The 21,518-nt window shown below is 38.8% G+C and overlaps 1 protein-coding gene across 1 annotated transcript in view; it reads right to left on the reverse strand.

Annotated features, from left to right (window-relative positions):
• Positions 1-20,940, reverse strand: part of LOC113033870 (protein crumbs homolog 1-like) — a 29,607-nt gene extending 8,667 nt beyond the window's left edge. The window contains exons 1-8 of the mRNA XM_026188027.1: positions 20,705-20,940; positions 10,163-10,858; positions 9,112-9,307; positions 6,957-7,096; positions 5,939-6,124; positions 5,729-5,842; positions 2,001-2,936; positions 245-786 (exon numbers count right to left, since the gene is read on the reverse strand). Coding sequence (XP_026043812.1) covers positions 245-786; positions 2,001-2,936; positions 5,729-5,842; positions 5,939-6,124; positions 6,957-7,096; positions 9,112-9,307; positions 10,163-10,858; positions 20,705-20,804 — 2,910 coding nt within the window. The 5' untranslated portion in view covers positions 20,805-20,940. The remainder of the gene's footprint in view (positions 1-244; positions 787-2,000; positions 2,937-5,728; positions 5,843-5,938; positions 6,125-6,956; positions 7,097-9,111; positions 9,308-10,162; positions 10,859-20,704) is intronic.
• Between the last annotated feature and the right edge of the window lie 578 nt (positions 20,941-21,518).

Here is a 21,518-nt window from a genome sequence, read left to right on the forward strand (position 1 = left end):
TATTAGACAGTCCTGCAATTGCCATGAGATACAAGAGCCATATATTTTCCCATAAATCAACTTTGCAGCGTATATTAATCTCTCTCATTTCATTTTCATTTTGTCTGTAGTCAAATAGAAATGTTTCCAAACAGGAAACCTCACTGTGAGGGGACTGTACTTACCAATCCATCACCATAATAAATGATTATAAATAAAACTGTAAATCATGAGAAATTAAACAGGGATGCACCGCATCCTTTACCTTGCACGTATCATCACTTTGGCATCCTGGCAGCAGGTTATCCTCGGTGCTTGCCTGGTAAACCTCCATCCCCTCTGGATAACCTTCAGCAACCAGATGCTTGTGATCCAGTCGAATGTCCTGCAGACAGCCCTTGAAGTTTCCACCCCAGGCATTCGTGCTCTTGCCTGCAGGGAGCCCTCCAACATATGCCACATCCCCGGCTTCTACACTCACATTTCCTAAGGCACGATTATTGCCCGCTTTGGGAAAAACCACATGGCCACAATGTACCTTTACAATCACCAAATTATTTTTCCCATCAGTAACTGATCTCGCTTCTGAGAGAAGCGTGGTGTGAGGACTGTAGAGAGCAACAGTGCCTTCTTTCAGGTAGATAGTCAGGTAGGCGTCTCCTTCTCGATGGAACTGCAGGAGCATGCCACTGTGTTTGAGAGAGCGCATAAAAAACGAAACGCTAAAGTTGTCACCGTGAGTTTCTGATATGTTGAACATAGAATAGCTGGTGCTGTTTTCATGTCCAAAGGTCCAGGAAGGGTACTCTGAAGTAGGGGGAAGAAGGACAGAGCTTTAGTATTTTATCTCATGAACTATTAGATTTTATTATATTTATTATGCAAATGTGTTAGTTTTTATTTTCATATTAAGATTTTAAGTACTAAACAAATGACGAGCACTGTGACATGTATGAATCAGGCTGACTGCAGAGGTTGGTTAGTGAGCTCTTCAGTAGCATCAGTAGCATTTACTATTACATTCTTTCTTTATGATATTATAATTTCATTATGCTTATTTGTGTGATATATCAGATCCTAGAGCAAATAGTAATTTCTTTCATTCAAAAACTAAATGTAATTGGCTAAATTAGTTTAAATTAATGCCAAGTTGTGCAGAAACCACAACTGCACTCTAAGGTCAAATAAAAAGGTGTTACTCAGTTTTTAACTGATGCATTTTGGGTCATTTTCTGCTTTTTTATTACTTTACTTTTATTACTTTTTCTATTATTTTATTACTTTACATTCTGTAATCAGTATTTTTGAAACAATTTCATTCAATTTTCTTTTATTTCTATAGTGTAATTTCACAACAACAACAATCCCCTCAAACAGAACCTACTTTGAACAATGAGAAACCATTTTCAAGACTTGGCCTGGGCTTGAACATTATTAACAGATTTTGACCGATGTTATTATTTAAAAGGAAGCCATAGTCTGATAAAACATTTTTGCTTAGTTTCACTGAGCTGTTGAAAGGTGCTTTGCCTTTATCAATCATTAGTTTGAATTTTCCCTCTTACAATTCTAGTTTTGGTGGAAATTACTCTTAGCTGGTAAGAGGTGATTTTGCTTAATATAACCCTGGAGTCACTTTTCAGTGCTTCTGGTTTGACTGGAATATCTGCTTCTTATAACATATGGCTGTTGACGCAGATGCAGCTAGCATTAAAGCTGTTACTTGTAACCTCTTAACATCCACTAGATCAAACCATGTTTACAGATGGTGTTGTGTTAAGGTTGCATTTTAAGAAGATGTAACATTTGAATCAAGTCTCTTTTTGTGACCTCGCAGTTCATAGTTATACCCAACAGGTAAAATTTCCAAATAAAGGGAGAGCTGTGAATCTAACCATAACTAGGACACCTGGGATTTTGTGTGTTGGGTTGCTAAACCTAAGAAGTTTTTCCCTGTTCTGTTAATTTGTCCAGAAAACCCTTTTTTTCAGTCGAAGCAGAGGTGAGATGTTTACTCCTACCTTTTCCACAGTTTTCTCCATAGTACGGTCGATGGCACTGACAGCTGGCACCGACCCACATATCCACACACTGTCCACGCTGCATGCATGGGTCCTCACCACACCAGTCTGGTTTGGTACATCCCAGTTCCAAGCCCGAATTCTCCTCCCTGATGAGATCTTGAGGCAGCAGCAGCTTATAGTCAACTTGAAAGTCTTCCATGCAGCCGATGAATGCCTTTCCACTGGACAAGTTGCCCACATATTTCTGTGGTGCCCCTCCTATATACAGCTGTTGGAAGGAGCTGGATTGGAGGAAGATCAGATGGTTTCGACCCTCATTCTTTACTTGGCATCCTTCCTCACAGCCGGGTCCTTTTACAGCCAGAACCAATCTCTCATCCATGGTCACGGTTACCGTGTGCCATTCTCCATCATTGACTGGGCCTGGGTAATTGGCCCACAGTAGCTTCCCTGATTTTACCTTTGCTTGGAGGGAGCCTTTGACAAGCTCGAGAGAGACAAAGTTCTCCACGGTGCCCCGGTAGTAGAGCACCATGTCAGGAAGAGTACTCCTGAATCGAAGCTGCATGTGTAGAACATTTGGCTTTGTCTTGTTCTTGAAAACAGGCAACTGCATATGGACGTAACCCTCTGAGTTGAAGGAGAAGGTGGTGGAGGTATTGCAGTGATCTCCTGTCCAGCCAGCAGGACACACACAGGTGTAGCCGTGTTCACCGTTCTTGATCAAAACAGGGACGCAGCCTGCTCCATGCTGGCACTGGTGCTGCCGGCAGCCGACGAGCCTGACGTCGCAGTCTGGCCCCCCCCAGGGCTCATGGACGGGCTCCAGCACAGGGCAGTGACACCTGTAGGAATTGGCAGCATCTTCGCAGGTGGCGCCGTTCTTGCAAGGATTACTGTCACACTCGTTGATGTCTACCTCACAGTGTACACCTGCACGAGGAAACACTGACATTTAGTGTCACTGCAACTTACTCCAGCAACACTCGTCCAACTTTGCCATGCTAAAATACATTCACATGGATCATATTTTCACTACAACATCTCTTAGATATCAAGTCAGTGAAGCACACATGTAGATGAAGACAAGGGATGAGCTTTCTGCGATTAACAGATGAGGAAATGACCTGAGGAAATAGCTGTTAATTTCACAATTAGACAACAATAGGATCTTCAGTCTCCCTAACACAATTAACTCAGTGACTGTCTTGTTGACTGCACCAACTGAACCTTTAAATATTGCATTTGTTAGCTGTGTATGACACACCCTCAGTGTGATCGGTGGTCAGCGCCTTGTCAAACTCTGTTCAACGTTAACTCTCAACAGCAGCAGTCAACTTGCATTAACCTAGTCCTCTGAAACACTCTAAACCCGAGGTGTCCTAAAGCTGCTCCTTCAGGCTGCCAATGCGCCACTCTCATAAAAACCTTGCAACTCTATGCAAATCTCTTCTATGCAATCAAAGAGTGCTGCATCATACCTGTTACCCACCAGGGCCCACAGCAGCAGCACAGCAGCAGCACCAGCCTCTTTTCTTCCATGACCCACTGAGGCACTGGACGACACACAGCTCACACTGGATGAGTGAAGTGACATAACCAAGTCTTCTCTCTCTCTAACATACGCACACACATAAACCAGAGGTGCCTCCTCTTCTCTACTCTGTACCAGGCAGACAGGCAGAAGTGATTACACCAGCCCTGCCCACCTTTCCTTCTGCCTTTTTTCTCCCTCCTCCATCAGTCTGTGAATTCCTCCCTCCCTTCTTCCTCCTCCTCCTTCCTCACTCACACCCTATACTCCTACTCCTATCTGCAGCTCAGTCCTATCAAAGCGATTAGCTCCCAGCCTCCAGCTGGCTCCTGTCAGTGTATGACAACAGGAATGCTGAGCTGCAGTCCCCTCCTTGCTCCATGAGCTGGTTTGTAGTTACTCACCAGTGCCAAGTACTTCCTGGAAAGAGCCAGCAGGAGGTGCTGCATGTTCAGTGTTTAAGGTGTGTGGGCCAGGTTTGAAAAGCACCGGACTATATAATAATATATACAATATATATCTATATTTCATTTTGTTTAGACCCTCTGCTCTTGTATGAATTAAATCCACAGCGAAATCATTAGTAGCAATGAACTGTACGTGCTTCTGACTGAAAGCTGGATTGATGACACTCACAGCATAATGAAGAGCTGATCGAATAATCACCCGCTGCAGACACTATAGTTTTGAACACTGCACCAGTAAAAACAGGAGCGGTGGTCAAATTACTGTGATATGTAAAAATTATTTTATTTGTAAATTTTTGTCATGTAACAGATATTTGATTTTTACATTTCTAAGCTTTATTAAATATATAAAAATGTCTCTATGTCAACATTTTCTCCTATAATTTGAAAAAAATGATTCATCAGTTAGTCTTGCACCTCTTAACTTGCAACAAAGAACATATGCATGTAGCACGTTTCTACCTAAGCACTCAAAGAGCTTTATACATGTCCTATTCATCCATGTAAGTGCTTTCTAGCCAACATTCACACTCCAATGAACACATCAGGAGCAACTTGGAGTTCAGTATCTTGCCCAAGGAGATCCAATTAGTAGACGCCCTGCTCTACCTTCTGAACCACAGCCAGCCAGGATACTGTCTGAGATACCGGGGGCTTTGACAAAATAGCAGTACTTGACATGCTGGGAACAAGTATAGGATGGACCATTATTTCAGCCACAGTCATTTTCAACCACTACAAAAATAAGAAGTCCTTCAACAGATGATCTAGCATCCCAGTTCAAAAGAAGGAAGAGTCTAAATTCAGGGAAGAACCAAAAGAACATTAAGTGTTGCAAGAAGCATGAAAAACCCGGCACACCAAGGAAAAGTATACGCATAACATGTTTGATATAATCTTCAGATTCTACAAAATAAGAGTTTCCTTGTGCATCATTGTGCTGCTCTAAGTACACCTGCTCCTGGATATAGTGCAGGATGGAAGACACATGACATATGTATCATTTGGATAAGGTCCTTGTTTATTGTCCTTTATTCATTGGACTTTAATTAGGCTACTAAGCAGCTTTGCTGTAATCCCCCCCCTCCTGACAAGTTTCTTAGGAGACCCACATTTAATGCCTGACATATGGCACCTTCTATTGGCTCTGTTGTTTTCAGCTATGCTTCTCTATATCATGTGCGCTCTCATCCACTCCTTTCCTCTACTGTCATCATTTTGTTAGCAAATACGCTCTGATTTTCTTGATGAGAGCCTTCGGCTGAACTCATCACTTCCAGAACAGATTTCTGGGCTTCCAGATTAGTGATGTGGGTCAGTTTGTTTTCAGTAGTTTGGAAGCACTTTTGTTTGGCATAGCAGATTCTTAGGTAATCCATCTACACTGACTCCTAATGAAAATGTTCAATTTGAACTGTTTAGTTCAAATTGTCACACAAACGAGGACCTTGAGGTAAAAAAAACAGAAATATTTAAAAGGAAATAAAGAGTTTTTTAAAGAGATACTGTTGTTTCTGCTCCAGCTGACGGTGATTTTTTAGTGCACGCAAGGCTCAGCACACACTTCACCACTGTGACACCAGATCAGGCTACATCACTGATTCTATATCATCTGTCCTGGTAGATTATATAACAGCCTCTACTTTGTGACACTGAAGGAAGAGAATAGAAAACACAACTTGTTAGGGGGTAAAATTAAATAGCTGATAAGAGGTGTCTCCTACCTGTAAAGCCATCTGGACAGACACACTGATAAGAGTTGACGAGGTCCTGGCAGCTTCCTCCATGCTGACATGGAGCAGACTCACACTCGTCCACATTAACAGAGCAGTCGTCTCCTGCAAGAGGATTATATCAGTGATATTTATATCCACGTCACCTTCACATCAACGAGGCACATGCAGAGAAACTCAAGTGGTTTTTGTCTGGTTTACCAATGAATCCTGGCAGACAATGACAGATGAAGCCGGCGGCCACATCATAACTGAAGTCAGCAGTGCTGAGTTCAGGAAGCTTTCTGTAGTTCACGACATCTGAGCGTTGAAAACACTTTCCACCATTGTGACAGGGATGCTGCTCACACTCATCTATATCCACCTGGCAGTCGTCTCCCTCGTAACCTGCTTGCACATAAACACAAACACATTATATACTTATTCTTATAATAATATTCAGTCTGTCAACATACTTACATGGTGGTAAGAACATCATGCTATATTGCCTCAGTCCTACAATAACTACAAAATAAGAAATATTCAAATATTAAATATATTAAAAAATACTTTCTGAGGAGGATCAAATGTAACCAAAATAAACATTTTACTGAAATATTCAAGCCCCCCAAGACTTTTCTAAAGCTGTTTCTTTAGTTACTCCCCAGAACTACTGTTTCTTTCTTTAGCAGGACATCGTTTCCACTTTAACCTCCTTCCATTAGATATGAGATTGATTGTTTCTGAGCAATCAAAGCAGAAAACGGCGCCAGCATGTCAGTGTTTTAAGTGTGCTGAGCAATGCAAAGTTAGAAATAATCTCTGAATTTGTTGTTCAGAAGCTGATGTGATGCGTCCAACACAACAGCATGTTTACAGTTCGTTGGATAGTTTGATTTTAATAATTCATGTGATTTTTAAAAGGCTTTAAATTAGTGTAAATAATCAGACTCAGGGACACCTGCTAAACACAGCTTAGCTTTTCTCATCTTCAGCCTGCGTCTGCATCTTTGTACGTCCTCCTACGTTAAAGAATGTCCCTGCTTTTGAATGGTGGCTCTGCTCTTTATGCCCTCAGACTCAAGAGTCCTTAACTGCTTTGTTCAGTGTGATTCATGCATGGGAAACCCCGCAGCTTTTCTTTTTTTCACTTTTTAGCATTTTTGGTGAGTAGTTATATAACACAAGCCCTAAACCATGGTGAGAGGTGGTTTAGACTTTAAGTTGAACCACAGCGTACCTGGCCAACACAGGCACTTGTACTGATTGGTCCCCTCCAAACACGTGGCTCCGTTCTGGCAGGGGTCAGAAGCACATTCAGGAATATCCTCTTCACAGTAGTCGCCTACAAAGCCTGTCCCCTCACAGTCACAGACATAACTAGAAGAGACAAGATAGGCAGTCTTAGACTGATTGAGCATGTCTATCATACTACACATTAGATTACTGTTGCACTGTTGTAGCTGGTTGACATAGAGTGCATTTTAACCTCCTAGCACCTGCTGTCTGTGTGTGGCATCACATTTTGGGGTGTTTAGACCAAAATACATTTTGCTCTACAAGGGCCTGATATCCACTTACAAGGACTTTACACTGCCACTGTTCGATCCAAGTTTAAAGCCAATGTCCTCAAATGTGGATCTGATTTTTCTCAGAAACAAAAACCAGGTTAAGAAAAATGTTGTAATTCTTTGTTTTTACATTCATCAGGTTCCAATCAACCCAAAAAACAAAGAGAAATTAAAGATGCTGCCATGGAAGAGTTTGGGTCTTAGGAGGTTAAGATGAAAACTTCCCACTGGGCTCCAAGTATCTTGTTATCGCCGCTTGACCTCAACATTGTACACAAAACACAAATATCAGTGAAATTGTAAAAGATTAAATTTTTAAAAGTGCATCCTCACATGTGACAAGCTGAAACAATGAAATGTTATGTTTTGATTTATTTTTATTTTATTTTTTTACAAAAAATATACAAATGGAAACAATGTTTTGCTGTGTAATTCATAATAATTCTACTTGAATAATACTACAAATGCAGACAGATCAAAGAGTTTTAGTATCAAAGCCACTGACTTGATTTCTTATAAATCGACTTTTTTCAGCTGTAAGAAAATTCCTTTTTTTATTACACTGACAAAATAATGGTTGCAGCTGTAAACAAATAATAAACATGTACTTGTGATGCTAAATGCAACTTAAGTACAGGCCAGTAAAGCATCAAAAAATCAATTAATTTAAATAATGATTTTTCTACGATTTTGTTTCTAAATGATGTTCACTCATTTGATTCTGACTCAGTGTAAGATTTACATACTGATGCTTATAATGTGAAACTACTACATCCTTTATCTTCTTCACTCGATGCTGTTAAAATACATTTTACTGTCCCAGGCATTCACAGCACCTACAGCTGTGTGAGGACTATGACCGTGACAGACAGTAAGAGGATTAATTCCTGTCCTTGATCAACTTTAATGTCTGCCGTGCAGTCCTGGGCAGACACAACACAGACTGACACAGTGCACCTGTATGTTAGTGTACACTAGTCTCTTCCTAACACCGATTATCTTCTGTTTTTCAGTCCACCTGACTGTTAAATATTCTGCTCATTACCTTTATCCTGCTAAATTATAAGGTTTGATTACAGTGATTATGAGGATTATGAGTCGTGTTGTTGCACTGATGAATTCCTTCTATTTGATGTACTACTACTTATATGTACTACATGATTGTACTACACATGTTTTTATCTTCAGACACAGGTGATGCATTTCAACAGTACAAAATGCTGTCAGTTTGAAAAACAACAAATAATTATTTCACTACAGTAAATATCACTACATATCAAAACAGTTTGATTTGCTAAAGTTTTACTTTGGTTTTTGATGCTTTGAATCTGTTGTATTTCCTTCTTCAAACAGCTCATTTGCACAGTAAACTATGAGGGTTACATTTTTTACATGTAGAAAAATTAGGCATGTCAGGGACACCCCCACCCCCGACTCTAATCATTCAATTCTAGTATGAAGATATGGTTCAAGTTTAAGTTTAGGGAAACAGCCCCGTATGGAAAATATATTTATAGGTCTTATAAAGTTTGTATCTGTCTTGTGTGAAACTTGTATGAAAAGCATATAAGAGTGAAAACAGATATAAGATCCCTTGAAAAATTATATAAATAAAACTTGTATATGGATACTTCCTAAAACAATATATGGAAGTAATGAGAAAGTGGCCACTTTCATGAGTGAAGCATATCAGCCTTACATGAGTCACTATATGAAGAAGGCCACATCTGATGCAAGCCTTTTAAAAGTTTATTCTATTTCTTTTCCATATGGGGCACATTAATGACATCCAGGGTATATTCAGTATATTGAAAGAAATACTACCTGTTCACACCATCTATGCATTTTCCTGTATTTAGACAGGGCCAGCTGGCACATTCATCAATGTCGACTTCGCAGTCTTGCCCCTGGAATCCAGCCACGCACTCACACGAGTACATGGCAACATGATCTCGGCAGGTGGCGCCATTTTGACAGGGACGAACCTCACACTCATCGATCTCCACCTCGCAGTTAATCCCTGCAGAGGACACAGGCGGGATGGCAGAAGGCCAGCGCATGAGATTTGGCGATGCATTGTCATATATGTCCACAATGATCACATTTCACATTTGAAATAATCAGATGTAGGATTAGCAGTTTGAGGATAGACAGCTATCTCGGGGTTACTCACTGGAATTATTTTGCAGAGTTTCAAGAGATCATCTTTAGCTGCCACTGTCATGTGGTACAAACTACATTAAACTAAACAATGCCAGCTACCTGATTCACACTGTGTCACACTGTGATATACACAATGAGATGTTTTGTTCTCTTTACATCATATTCCAAAATATACCCTCCCGATTAAGCTCTTTTTAGCTCTGCAGTCTCAAAACTGCAGCTTCCTGTACCACTGCCTCGTATTTCTACCAGCCCAGCATCCTTTTGTAGGTTATTGAGGAATGTTTACGCATGACTTACCAATTTTAAATATAGCTTATTTTTGTTGAGCGATAAGCTTGGAGCAAATCAATAATCTGAAACCTGAGAATTTCCTGTTGTCCACAGCAACTTGTTCTCCCATCTGACACAATGATTAAACAGTACCTGGTCTATGTTACACCTACATGTTTGCTGGGAGTGACAAAGGTTATTTAAAGATGTATGATTATAATAAGACAAGAATTACAGACTATACACTGCTACTGTTAAATGAGCCAATATAAGTGTAATTAAATCTTATTGGACTTATTTGGGAAAGTATTCTAAACCTAGAACAGCCAGTTAAAGCTGTAAATTTAAAATATGTTCATATGAAGCTCGGTACCTTACAGTTCCTGGACTATGCTGCTCTGCCTGTTGTAAACACGACCTGCTTCAAATACCTGCTCACCTTTATAGCCTGGAGCACAGTCACACCTGTAGTGATCTACCTCATCCCAACACGTGCCATTATTCTGACAGGGTCGGGAGGCACACTCGTCGATGTCCAAATGACAGCGGGAGCCTTGAAATCCTGGCACACAGAAACACTGGTATGCATTCACTCCATCTTTACAGATGGCTCCATTCTGGCAGGGCTCCGACTGGCACTCGTCTACGTTCTCCTCACAGTTTGTCCCCTGGTATCCTGCAGCACACTGGCACAGGTGCCCAGTGTCAGGGATGTCCGTACAGGTGCCACCGTTCTGGCATGTTTCCTCTGAACATTTGGTCACATTATCCTGGCAGTGCTCACCACCAAAACCAATTGGACAGTGGCAAGAATAGCCATTGACTCCATCGACACAGTAGGACTTATTACCCTGGCAGGGGTTACTCTGACATTCATCAACACCCTGGGTGCAATTGAGCCCTGCGAAACCACCCGGGCAGAGGCAGCTGTACTTGCCAGTTCCAGGTTTGCTTGTGCAATTGCTGCAAGTTGCATCGATGCAGGCATCATACAGGTCCTCACAGTTTTTACCTGTGTACCACACTGGTTCTTTGGGGCAAAGGCACGCGTAGTCGCCAAAGTGGTCAAAACAAGAGCCGCCGTTGTTGCAAGGAGACGATAAGCACACATCTTCTGCTGCTGTGCACAGCAGGCCTGGAAATGAAAGACAAACTTCCTGTTAAGAACACATAAAATCATGTTTCTTTACTGTCACTTTGTGATAGAGGTTTCTTCACTAACTCAGCCCTTAGAAGGGCTGTTTAGTCCAATTTGCTTACAACTCAAACATATAAAGTCTCTGTTAGTGTTGCACGTCGTGGCGTTAGTGTTTGTCCCAGCTCATCACTTTAACCCAAACTGCAACATTTACCATCCTCAGTAGTTTTAGTAACTAAACCAAAGTGAGACAAACGAAGCCAAGCGATGAGTGAAGCAGCTCGTTTCACAGTGTTGTGATTTATTGAGGCCCCTGTTATATTAACACAGTCTTTAAAGCACGTATTATAAACACTAGTCAACATAATGGATGTCCACACTACACAGTATTTAGTAAACATTTTGAAACTTTACAAAAACTATAAAGATATTGTTCATATATATTTCTAACAATTAGTAAAAATTAATAGTAGTTTATTTATGTATTTTTTTGTGTGTAATTTCATTTATTTGAATTTATCTGATAAAACTATAGATAATTATGATAAATACCACATGGATCATTTACTGGAGCATGGAAATGTTTGTCAGGTTAACTGATCTTTCTACATTTGCCGCAGGTGTAGCTGCAGGAAGGATTCACCTTTGAGGTGCAAATGAGACTCACCCCGTCTCCAAATGTACGAAGCATCCTGCAGAGATGTTCATTTAACCTCAGCCTGTATACGCAATGACAAGAACAAATGTGGGCACTGCAACAAAATACCCGAGAAGTCATTTTATATGTTGAACCTTGCATTATAATAGGCTCTTCCAAAGTTTCGGTCTAGCTGTAAAATTACTCTTTATCACCCCTAAAGCAGAAGAAACACCTGTATGTCAAGAAAGCCCATTGTGACACCTCCCTCTCCTTCCTCCACTAACAAAGTGTTGGATTTTCACTACTGACATCTACACTCACAAATTTATGGAATTACTGTAAGATGTTTTGAATAAAATCACCCCAATAAAATGGCAGCCACTGTGTCCCACTGCTAACAACCTCCCAGTAACAATCTGTTTATATCTTCCCTGCAACACCTACAGTCCTCATTTCCCACTGTATCCACTTTAACACCCCCAGTTCCTCTCACATGCATTTGCTATCACCTTCTTTATCTGCTCTTACTTCCTCCTCACATGAGTGTCTCACATCTCCATGCACCACCTTTCTGCTTTCCAAACCTGAGAAGTGCTGCATTGTTTGTTTCCTCTGTTTTAATTTCATAGTTGATAATAAGCCTCAGCATGCTCACTTATGACCAATAATCACACTTATGATGACAGGAAACAGGAGGAAAGAGAATGAGACTGAAGATTAATGGCTGTAGTGAAGGAGTAGACCGAATACAACGCTGAGGCCGATAATCCAACGTGGAGACTCTTAAAAAATATACAAAGAATAATAGTCTTCATATTATATTATAGACATATTATAGTCTTCATATTATATTATAGACATATTATAGTCTTCATGTTATATTAAAGACATATTATAGTCTTCATGTTATATTATAGACATATTATAGTCTTCATGTTATATTATAGACATATTATAGTCTTCATGTTATATTATAGACATATTATAGTCTTCATATTATATTATAGACATATTATAGTCTTCATGTTATATTATAGACATATTATAGTCTTCATATTATATTATAGACATATTATAGTCTTCATGTTATATTATAGACATATTATAGTCTTCATGTTATATTATAGACATATTATAGTCTTCATGTTATATTATAGACATATTATAGTCTTCATATTATATTATAGACATATTATAGTCTTCATGTTATATTATAGACATATTATAGTCTTCATGTTATATTATAGACATATTATAGTCTTCATGTTATATTATAGACATATTATAGTCTTCATATTATATTATAGACATATTATAGTCTTCATGTTATATTATAGACATATTATAGTCTTCATATTATATTATAGACATATTATAGTCTTCATATTATATTATAGACATATTATAGTCTTCATATTATATTATAGACATATTATAGTCTTCATGTTATATTATAGACATATTATAGTCTTCATGTTATATTATAGACATATTATAGTCTTCATATTATATTATAGACATATTATAGTCTTCATGTTATATTATAGACATATTATAGTCTTCATATTATATTATAGACATATTATAGTCTTCATATTATATTATAGACATATTATAGTCTTCATGTTATATTATAGACATATTATAGTCTTCATATTATATTATAGACATTTTATAGTCTTCATGTTATATTATAGACATATTATAGTCTTCATGTTATATTATAGACATATTATAGTCTTCATGTTATATTATAGACATATTATAGTCTTCATATTATATTATAGACATATTATAGTCTTCATGTTATATTATAGACATATTATAGTCTTCATATTATATTATAGACATATTATAGTCTTCATATTATATTATAGACATATTATAGTCTTCATATTATATTATAGACATATTATAGTCTTCATATTATATTATAGACATATTATAGTCTTCATATTTGAGTGTCTAAAGTGAGCCCTGATATAATTACATCTTTTGAGTTTGAAATTAAAACAAAATGTCAATCTAAGAAAAGAATAAAACTTAAATATCTGAAAGTTACTAAATATTTATATATTTCTTATACTGTTTACAGCAAAGTGGTGAGCACTATAGTCTCTCTGCCATCTGGCTGAAGCCTGTCTGTGTGGCGTTTGTTCTCCCCGTGCCTGCATGAGTCCTCTCTGGGTACTCTGGCTTCACCCCACAGTCCAAAGACATATTAGTCAGGAAACACTTGAGCTGAGGACAGTTTACTGTTCAGTGTTCATTATAAGCAGCAATGTGCACTACTAGCCAACTAGATCAGTTAAATGTTTGTGCGCTCTTTAGCAACACAAATGCCTGGTTAAAGGACATTATTCAGAGTTCATAGATAAAACTAGTTAATTGTTGGTCCTAAGCACAGTATGTAGGCTGTATGAATAATACAAAGCACAACACATTTCAGCAGCACCTAAGACATAATTTATTTATTGACAAATGCAATTAAGGAAATCAGATAAAGGAAATCCACCACATCCAATAATTTGTCTAGCAGAGAATCATCTACTATAGATTATTATTATTAGTAGTAGTATTGTCATTCTTATTATTACAGGTGTTACAGAACACAGAGGTCCTGAGGAGCCACCACAGCAGCTATTAAACTACAGATGCTTTAATATTTTATCTCTAATTCGGATTAGTTAGACAACCTCCTGTTTAATGAAGTAGATCTAATCAAGTGATTACAACTGATAATGGCCTGCAACTGTGATACAAAATGCATTATGAAAATTACACTACTAAATTTGAATATGAAAGTGTGATATGTATTTGATAAAACATGGACTATATTGGTTTTGTTGTGTCATGATGAGCTGTGTGGCAGGCTAGGTTAGGACGCACAACTCTGAGACTCTCTTGACTTAAAGCAGCAGCTTTGCTAAAAGTAAAATACATGAACTAAACAAAAGGTGAGCTAGAACTACAACCATACATTGGTATACATGACCCGACCAGAACCGACAGCTAATTCGGAGATCGGGACAACAAACAGAGGGAGACTGAAATACACAGGCAGGATAAGGATGACGGACCAACCACAGGAGGAGAACTATGATTATGAAGCGCAAGAAACTAAACGATGTAACAAGAACACCAACCGTACAATAAAAACATAAACCTCCTTTTAAACCCAATTAAACAGTCCAAAACCTGAAGATTAAACGCTAACATAAGCACAAAAACTAACTGAACAAAACCAAGAAATATTAACAAAAACTCAAAAACACATGAACACTGGGTCACCAGATCCAGGACCATGACAGAAATGCAGCGAGTCAGATATTACGTTGTGTAGTCTCTCTTACATCAACATTTTTCTAGTTTTCTTTTTTTAGCCTCCCTCCTTCTCACCCCCTCCAACCTGCCTCCCCAGACTAGTATGGAAAGCTGAACTCCATCAGAACTCTGGGCTTTAACCCGCACTGGCTCTAATTCTCATCAGCACTGTAGAAGTGGGCAAACAGGGACAACTGCTGTCCTCACTCCTTCATCCAAACTCAGTCAACCCCTCACACATTCCAGGGAGATGATAACAGCTCCTCCTACACACACAGCCCATCAGCCCCCGTGCCATTACAGAACACATCATAGATCACGGCCGCACAGGGTCGATCCCTGACACTGACTGGTACCAGCCTCTCGATCCAACAATAACACTAAGCAGAGACGTGGACTGTTAGCAGGTAGAGTGATGTCAAACTGCCGACGCTCTCCAGAGACCTCAGCGTGTCTCTTTAGGGAGTCTTCACTTTAACATAGACCATGACCATTCCCTCTGATGAGAAGAAGGATATTGACTCAGTGTAATGCTCTTTTTTAAATCCCTCTTTTGGATAATAGTCAGATTTTCATTTGATTTGTATTCGCAGATTTCCTAACACTGAACCTAATCCATACTTTAACTCTGAGCTCTAAAACATTGGGCAATGAGCTCAAAAAATACTTTTTTACTAGTAAAATACAAAATAATAATAGTGTGTCCCAGTCAGAATGTCTCTACTTTGTTGTTAAGACTTTGTAGAACCATTATTATATTTTTATATCAGAGAATCAGGGAATAGGGGTACATAGACCTTAACAGCCGAATACTCATGCATGGTTGTTACACACTTTGTTCCACAGGTAAACTCACTTTGTTTTGTTTCTAATTCTAGCAATTCATAGAAGACCTCCTCCTGTTCACCTGGATGTTCTGTAAGGCAGAGGTCTCCCATATGGAAAAGATATGTATAAATCTTATAAAGTTTGTATCTGTCTTGTGTGAAACTTGTATGAAAAGCATATAAGAGTGAAAACAGATATAAGATCCCTTGAAAAATTATATAATGAAACTTGGATGTTTTGGATACTTACTAAAACAATGTATGAAAGTAATGAGAAAGTGGCCACTTTCATGAGTGAATCATGTAAGTTTTTACTATTTCTTTTCCATATGGGCTCCAACCTTTTTTGTGCCACGGACCGGTTTATGCCCGACAATATTTTCAAGGACCGGCCTTTAAGGTGTCGCGGATAAATACAACAAAATAAAACTAGTACTGGTACCGAAAAAAAGAAGATTTATTCATAACACACGTGAAAAGACCCAGGAAAACGGAGTAAACGATAAAAACGATGACAAAATAACACTGAAAACCGATAAAAACCCTGAAAACCAGACATTTCACACCTGAGCCTCAACTCTCGCGGCCCGGTACCAAACGACTCACGGACCGGTACCGGCCCGAGGCCCGGGGGTTGGGGACCGCTGTTGTAAGGCACAAGTAGAATTTGAGCAAAGCAGGTACATGTTCAACACAAGAGGTCCAACGAGGGACTCTTGAGGAATTCCACATGTTGGCTTTTCTCAAATTCATCGTTATCAAGTGACATGAAGTAGTGTCTATCATGTAAACATAACCTGAACCACCTTTTCCGCTCTATCCAGCAGTATCACCTGTGATCATTTAATACCAAAACAGAAGATTTTGTCTCATCACTATGCTGTGGTATGGACAAATCCAGCCTGAAGGACATGAAAAAGGATGTTTTGCATTATAAAGCATGTAGTTGTTGCCTGAAATAGAGAGTTATTAATTATCTGAAGCAAATCTGGGGCTATTCTAAATGTGCATAATTCAAGATAACCTTAAAGACAGAAACTTCAGTTCGAGTGTGATGTACTGTAAGCAGTCAGTAAAGTTCATGTACAGGCATACTTTAGCCATTAGATGTAATATGTTGTAGCAAAATGCATCATTTGAAATAAAGTCTGCTCTGCCTGTGTGTTGTTTCAGACATATACAGCAGAGTAATGCTTACGTCATCATCTGTTCAAATATTATAAAGAAAACAAAAAGCATCCTGATGTCTCAAATGCTAATTAGAATAGATTTTTCCAACTTTGTCCCACATAACAAAAAGTTGTCAAAAGAAGCTGAAAATGTGCAGAAAAAATCCTTTAACAACAGTCCTGGAAAGAGGATCTGATTTAAGAACCTTATTTCTATGAGGCACTAGTGCCATCCAGTGCACCAACATGCCCACTATCACAGTGGGGAAAAAATTAACAGTCAAGACGTTTGACCACAACCGAAAGACACCAATACATTTTGTTTAAAACAAAAACAAAGGTAGGTGTTTTTTATTTTATCATTTTATCTACTTTTTGGATGTCTTTTAGACAAATGCTCCATTTGTCAACAGGAAGTGGTGAATTATTTCAATTAGCTTGAACCATCTGCAAAAGAATGGTTTATTTAAAATAAACTGCCAGATGTTTTCTTCTCCTCAATTCAGTTTAATTACATTGAATCGAATAGAAATCCAGCTTCAAAAATCAACTTCGTTTTTCACCCAAAGTTGAATGAATATAACCAATAATGATATTATTACTAATAATAATGATATAATCCCACCACTATTAATGATAAGATGAAGAAAAAGATGAAGAGGGGGAGAAAAAAATAATAATACCAATAGTACTAGTAAAGAAATAAGGGTAAACAAATATATAAAAAAGGGAACAGATAAATAAAGTTATGCATTATTATAAAATAGAGAGAATAATAAGGGGAAACTGGGAAATCCTGGAGCTAAGAAACTGTATCCGTAACCTTGGACTCAAGGGTTGGTTCTGGATGATCCTCATTAAGAGTAGCCATGGTGATTTTGAGTGCATCACCCAAATAAATGTTATTATTGTTTTCTGTTCATTACTGTATATGATTCACATACATATCTTCCCACTTAACAAGACCAGCTGGCTAACACAGTGGATACTTCCCCGGGTGGAAACAGCCCCCACACCCTAACGAGGAAGTTTATTGGAGGAGTGGACATAATGGTCTAGTGGGTAGCTGGAGAATAAATATTAGTGACTTGGCTTTCCTCCCCACAACACCTGCTCCTGGGGATGTCCAGAGTGATGATGGTCAACCAGTAATCAAGGAGAGAGCTGGTAATGTTATACATTTGCCAGTTCTAACCCAATGAAATGTTGGCATTAAAAATAGATTTCTGGAGTTATTTCACTAACTTACTAAAAACAGCAAAACTAGAGCTAAGTGAATCAAATAGGTGACTACACATTTGTGCACAGATGGGTGCATTACAAAGGATGTAGATAGAGGTGTGTTGCTAGAAAATCAAATTCACTCTTGGCAGATGTAAAAGGCAGTCGATATGTGTTTACCCTGAGTCACGGCAACAGCACCACAGAGTCAACAGAGAGTACTGCTGCAGGGCTGAGGAAACAGCAGCGCTGTGAATCATAGATAAAGGGAAGCCCCTGGCTAACGCACGAGTTGAGCTCAGAGGAATTTTATTGAATCACCACAAGAGACTGGGCTCCGCTTTGGGCTCCTAATGCCCCACAGCAGGTGGCTGCTTTACTTTATACAAAAAAAGCACAAATCTTCTCTGACTCAACTAGCCACAGACATGCATTCTTTTGTCTCCTCCGTGAGTTACTGTAGAGGCCATGTCACTTTAAACTCACTATTTGTGTCTAGTCTGGAGGGAAATTTGTTTCTTCGTATAAGCTACACCAACTCCAATTATTTTCCGGGGAGTCAATTTGTCAGCTAGCTGCTCACAGACGTTTAAAAGTATAATACAAGGCTTCTATATACATCTTAGCCCCCATGTTTTTCATATTGTTAGTCACCAGTTTTCTATCCGCATTTCACAAATTCTTTTGGAATTAGACACAGCTCGTGTCCTATAGACGGGAATGGCTCTGACAAATGCACTTGTCTCCATTGTGTTCATCATCTGCAGAAGACAGCACTCAAGAGACCAATGGGTGAGTTTCAGGACATGTTGGTTTTGTATTTTTCCCATTTCCTAAAAATACCAAATTTGTTTTAAAGGTAACAGTAAATATATTTGTGAACAAACTCTATGTTGTTCAGCTTTTTGAGAGGTTTTCAAATGTGCTCATTGTTAAAAACTTTTTCTAAATACTTTTACTTTCATGTGAACTCTTCCAGTTTTCCAGTCTCTGTCATCCTCGTGTTCGTCTCTTCACCATCGCCCTGTCTCCTCTGTCTCTTCTCGCCTGCCTTCTTCTTTAAAACTTGCTGCGTGCCAGACCTCTTGCCATGCTCCTTAATACCCATCACCCCCTCCATTCATAGCCGAGACAAAAAAGCTGTGCAGCAGTGCAGCCGGACGCTCAGCTCGTTACCATAGTGATCTTTAACAATGCCACCCACAGCCAATCCATGCCGCCGTTCTACCACCGTTTAAATGAGCTTCAGACATTTCACACAAATGAAGGTTGCGGGAAAAATAGGTCAGTAGGGTTTCATAAGGTTTTGAACCCCCCCAACAGTACACACCCAGACACACCCTGCACACATTTAGGAGCCATAAGGAGCACACCTACTTAAACCCTGTTATATCTCTTGGTTCTCTGATAGAGTATGGATTCAGGAGGTTGAAGCATACGCTCATTCGAGTTAATCTTGTGATCTCATGAGCACAGTATGATGTAAGTAAAGAAATGATTGTGCTAAACCTCCAGTTAAAAGATATATTTCTCACTTGTAGTTTTTAGCACACACAAAAAACACAAAAGAAAAAACTAAAGACACTTTGTAACTTGGTGCCATTTCCATGTTCATTAAGTACATTTGATCTTTTTCATAGTAACACTTCCCTCTAATAAAAAGGTGGATTCAAATCATAATAGCAGAATATGTCACAGAGCACAACAGAGCGTCCAGATCCCCTCACTGCAGGCGTCCTTTAATTTGGCACCAATATGTATACATTTGTTATACAATATGTAGTATATCTGTAACATCCTTTACCTTTAAATGAAAAACTTACCAAACTACTCTCACAGTGTGTCCTGTTAGTTTCCGTTTTTATACATACACACTGCAGCATAAGTCTAGTGTTATTGTTCTGTTTTGTCCACATATTAAATGCGGGCTTTTTTGTAAAATGCGGGATATTACCTTTCAAATTAAGTCTCATACACCAATTTTTGCACAGCAATGTTTGCTGTTAAAAGGACTTTCCATTTAAATGTTGTAAATGTTTTATAATAAAATGGCCCCAACCCTAATCTTGGTGGGGTTGGGGTAGAGTTTGGGTGATGTATGTGAGCACATAAACAAACACTTTAGACACGCAAAAAACTGCACCCGTGGATGAACTTAATATGTTTAAAGGTTCTTACTCGGGCAACATGTGTATGATACACTTGTTAAAGAGTGCAAAGTTATTTTAATAACAGGAAACAATATGTAGAGCTCCACAATTATAGATCACAACATTTGGATAGAACAGGATTCAATACCCTAAATGTAAATCATATTTGTGATTCATCAGACAACTTTAAATATGTACTTTCTGTTGATGATAGCACTATTTTCCGGTCTGGTGATAAATTAAATCCATCTTTATGTCCTGTTAGGTCAGCAGTGGTCTGCATGTTTATTTACTTAAGCACTGACGCGAATATGTACATGTGTATGTCTGCACAGAGCCATCGTGCTGTTGTAAAATACCTTATTAACTATTTGCGTTGTCGGAAAAGGGCAGCTTTATAAGATTTTCTTCTTCGTGCTACACTTTGGTTCGCTTTGATGTAACTGTGGAGGTTATTGCGATTTTATACATTCAAGACGAAAAAAATCAAAAACTCAAAGTTGGGAGCTCACCCAGTTTGAACATCATCATGGTGATGAGCAGCGTCCTCTGATATCTGGACCAAACCTTTCCAAACTCCATGGTAGAGCAGGCTGCTAATGTCAGTCTCATGCGATGCTGTCAGTCCACAGGTACTCCATTCAGCAAGATATGCGCTCCAGCTGCTCCAAAGTTAGCTGCTCGGAGCAGGCGCCTCCATGCTGGACCGCTAAGTGTGTATGTGCGTGTGTGTGTTTGAGAGTTTGTGTGTGAGTGTCGCAGGGTCGAAGTTGGAGTAAGCAGAGCGTAATCACCCCAGCAGAGAGTGAAGAGTGGAAAACGTGGAGTGGAGTCATGGATCAGACTGAACGGGTCACTTAACTCCCTGCTCGCTGTCTGCACGAGACAGCTATCAATGATAAAACCTGCACACAAGACAGTCTAAACACAGTGGTGTGGATTCAGCGGCTTGTTTTATGCTGCAAATAATTATTATTATGCTTTTTAAAATAGCATAAAAATTATTTTTCCATCAGTTGATTGGCTGATATGTCGTTTCTCTTCCATTAAAATTTCAACTTGAAGAACTTGGTGAGAATAATTGCAGAAAGGGTATTTTGGGTTTGAATAGGACAAACCAAAAATGAACAAAGACTTTTATGAGGTAAATGCAAAGTCTAAATGCAAAGTCTGGAGCACGAGAAGTCCAGAAATTAATATAGTTCAGAAAAGTATAAGAATCAAGAAGAATATTCAATTCAATTCAATTTTATTTGTACAGCGCCAAATCACAACAACAGTTGCCTCAAGGCGTTTTATATTGTCAGGTAGACCACCACAATCATA

Source organism: Astatotilapia calliptera, chromosome 12 (genome assembly GCF_900246225.1).
Source record: "Astatotilapia calliptera chromosome 12, fAstCal1.2, whole genome shotgun sequence".
Lineage (NCBI taxonomy): Eukaryota > Metazoa > Chordata > Actinopteri > Cichliformes > Cichlidae > Astatotilapia > Astatotilapia calliptera.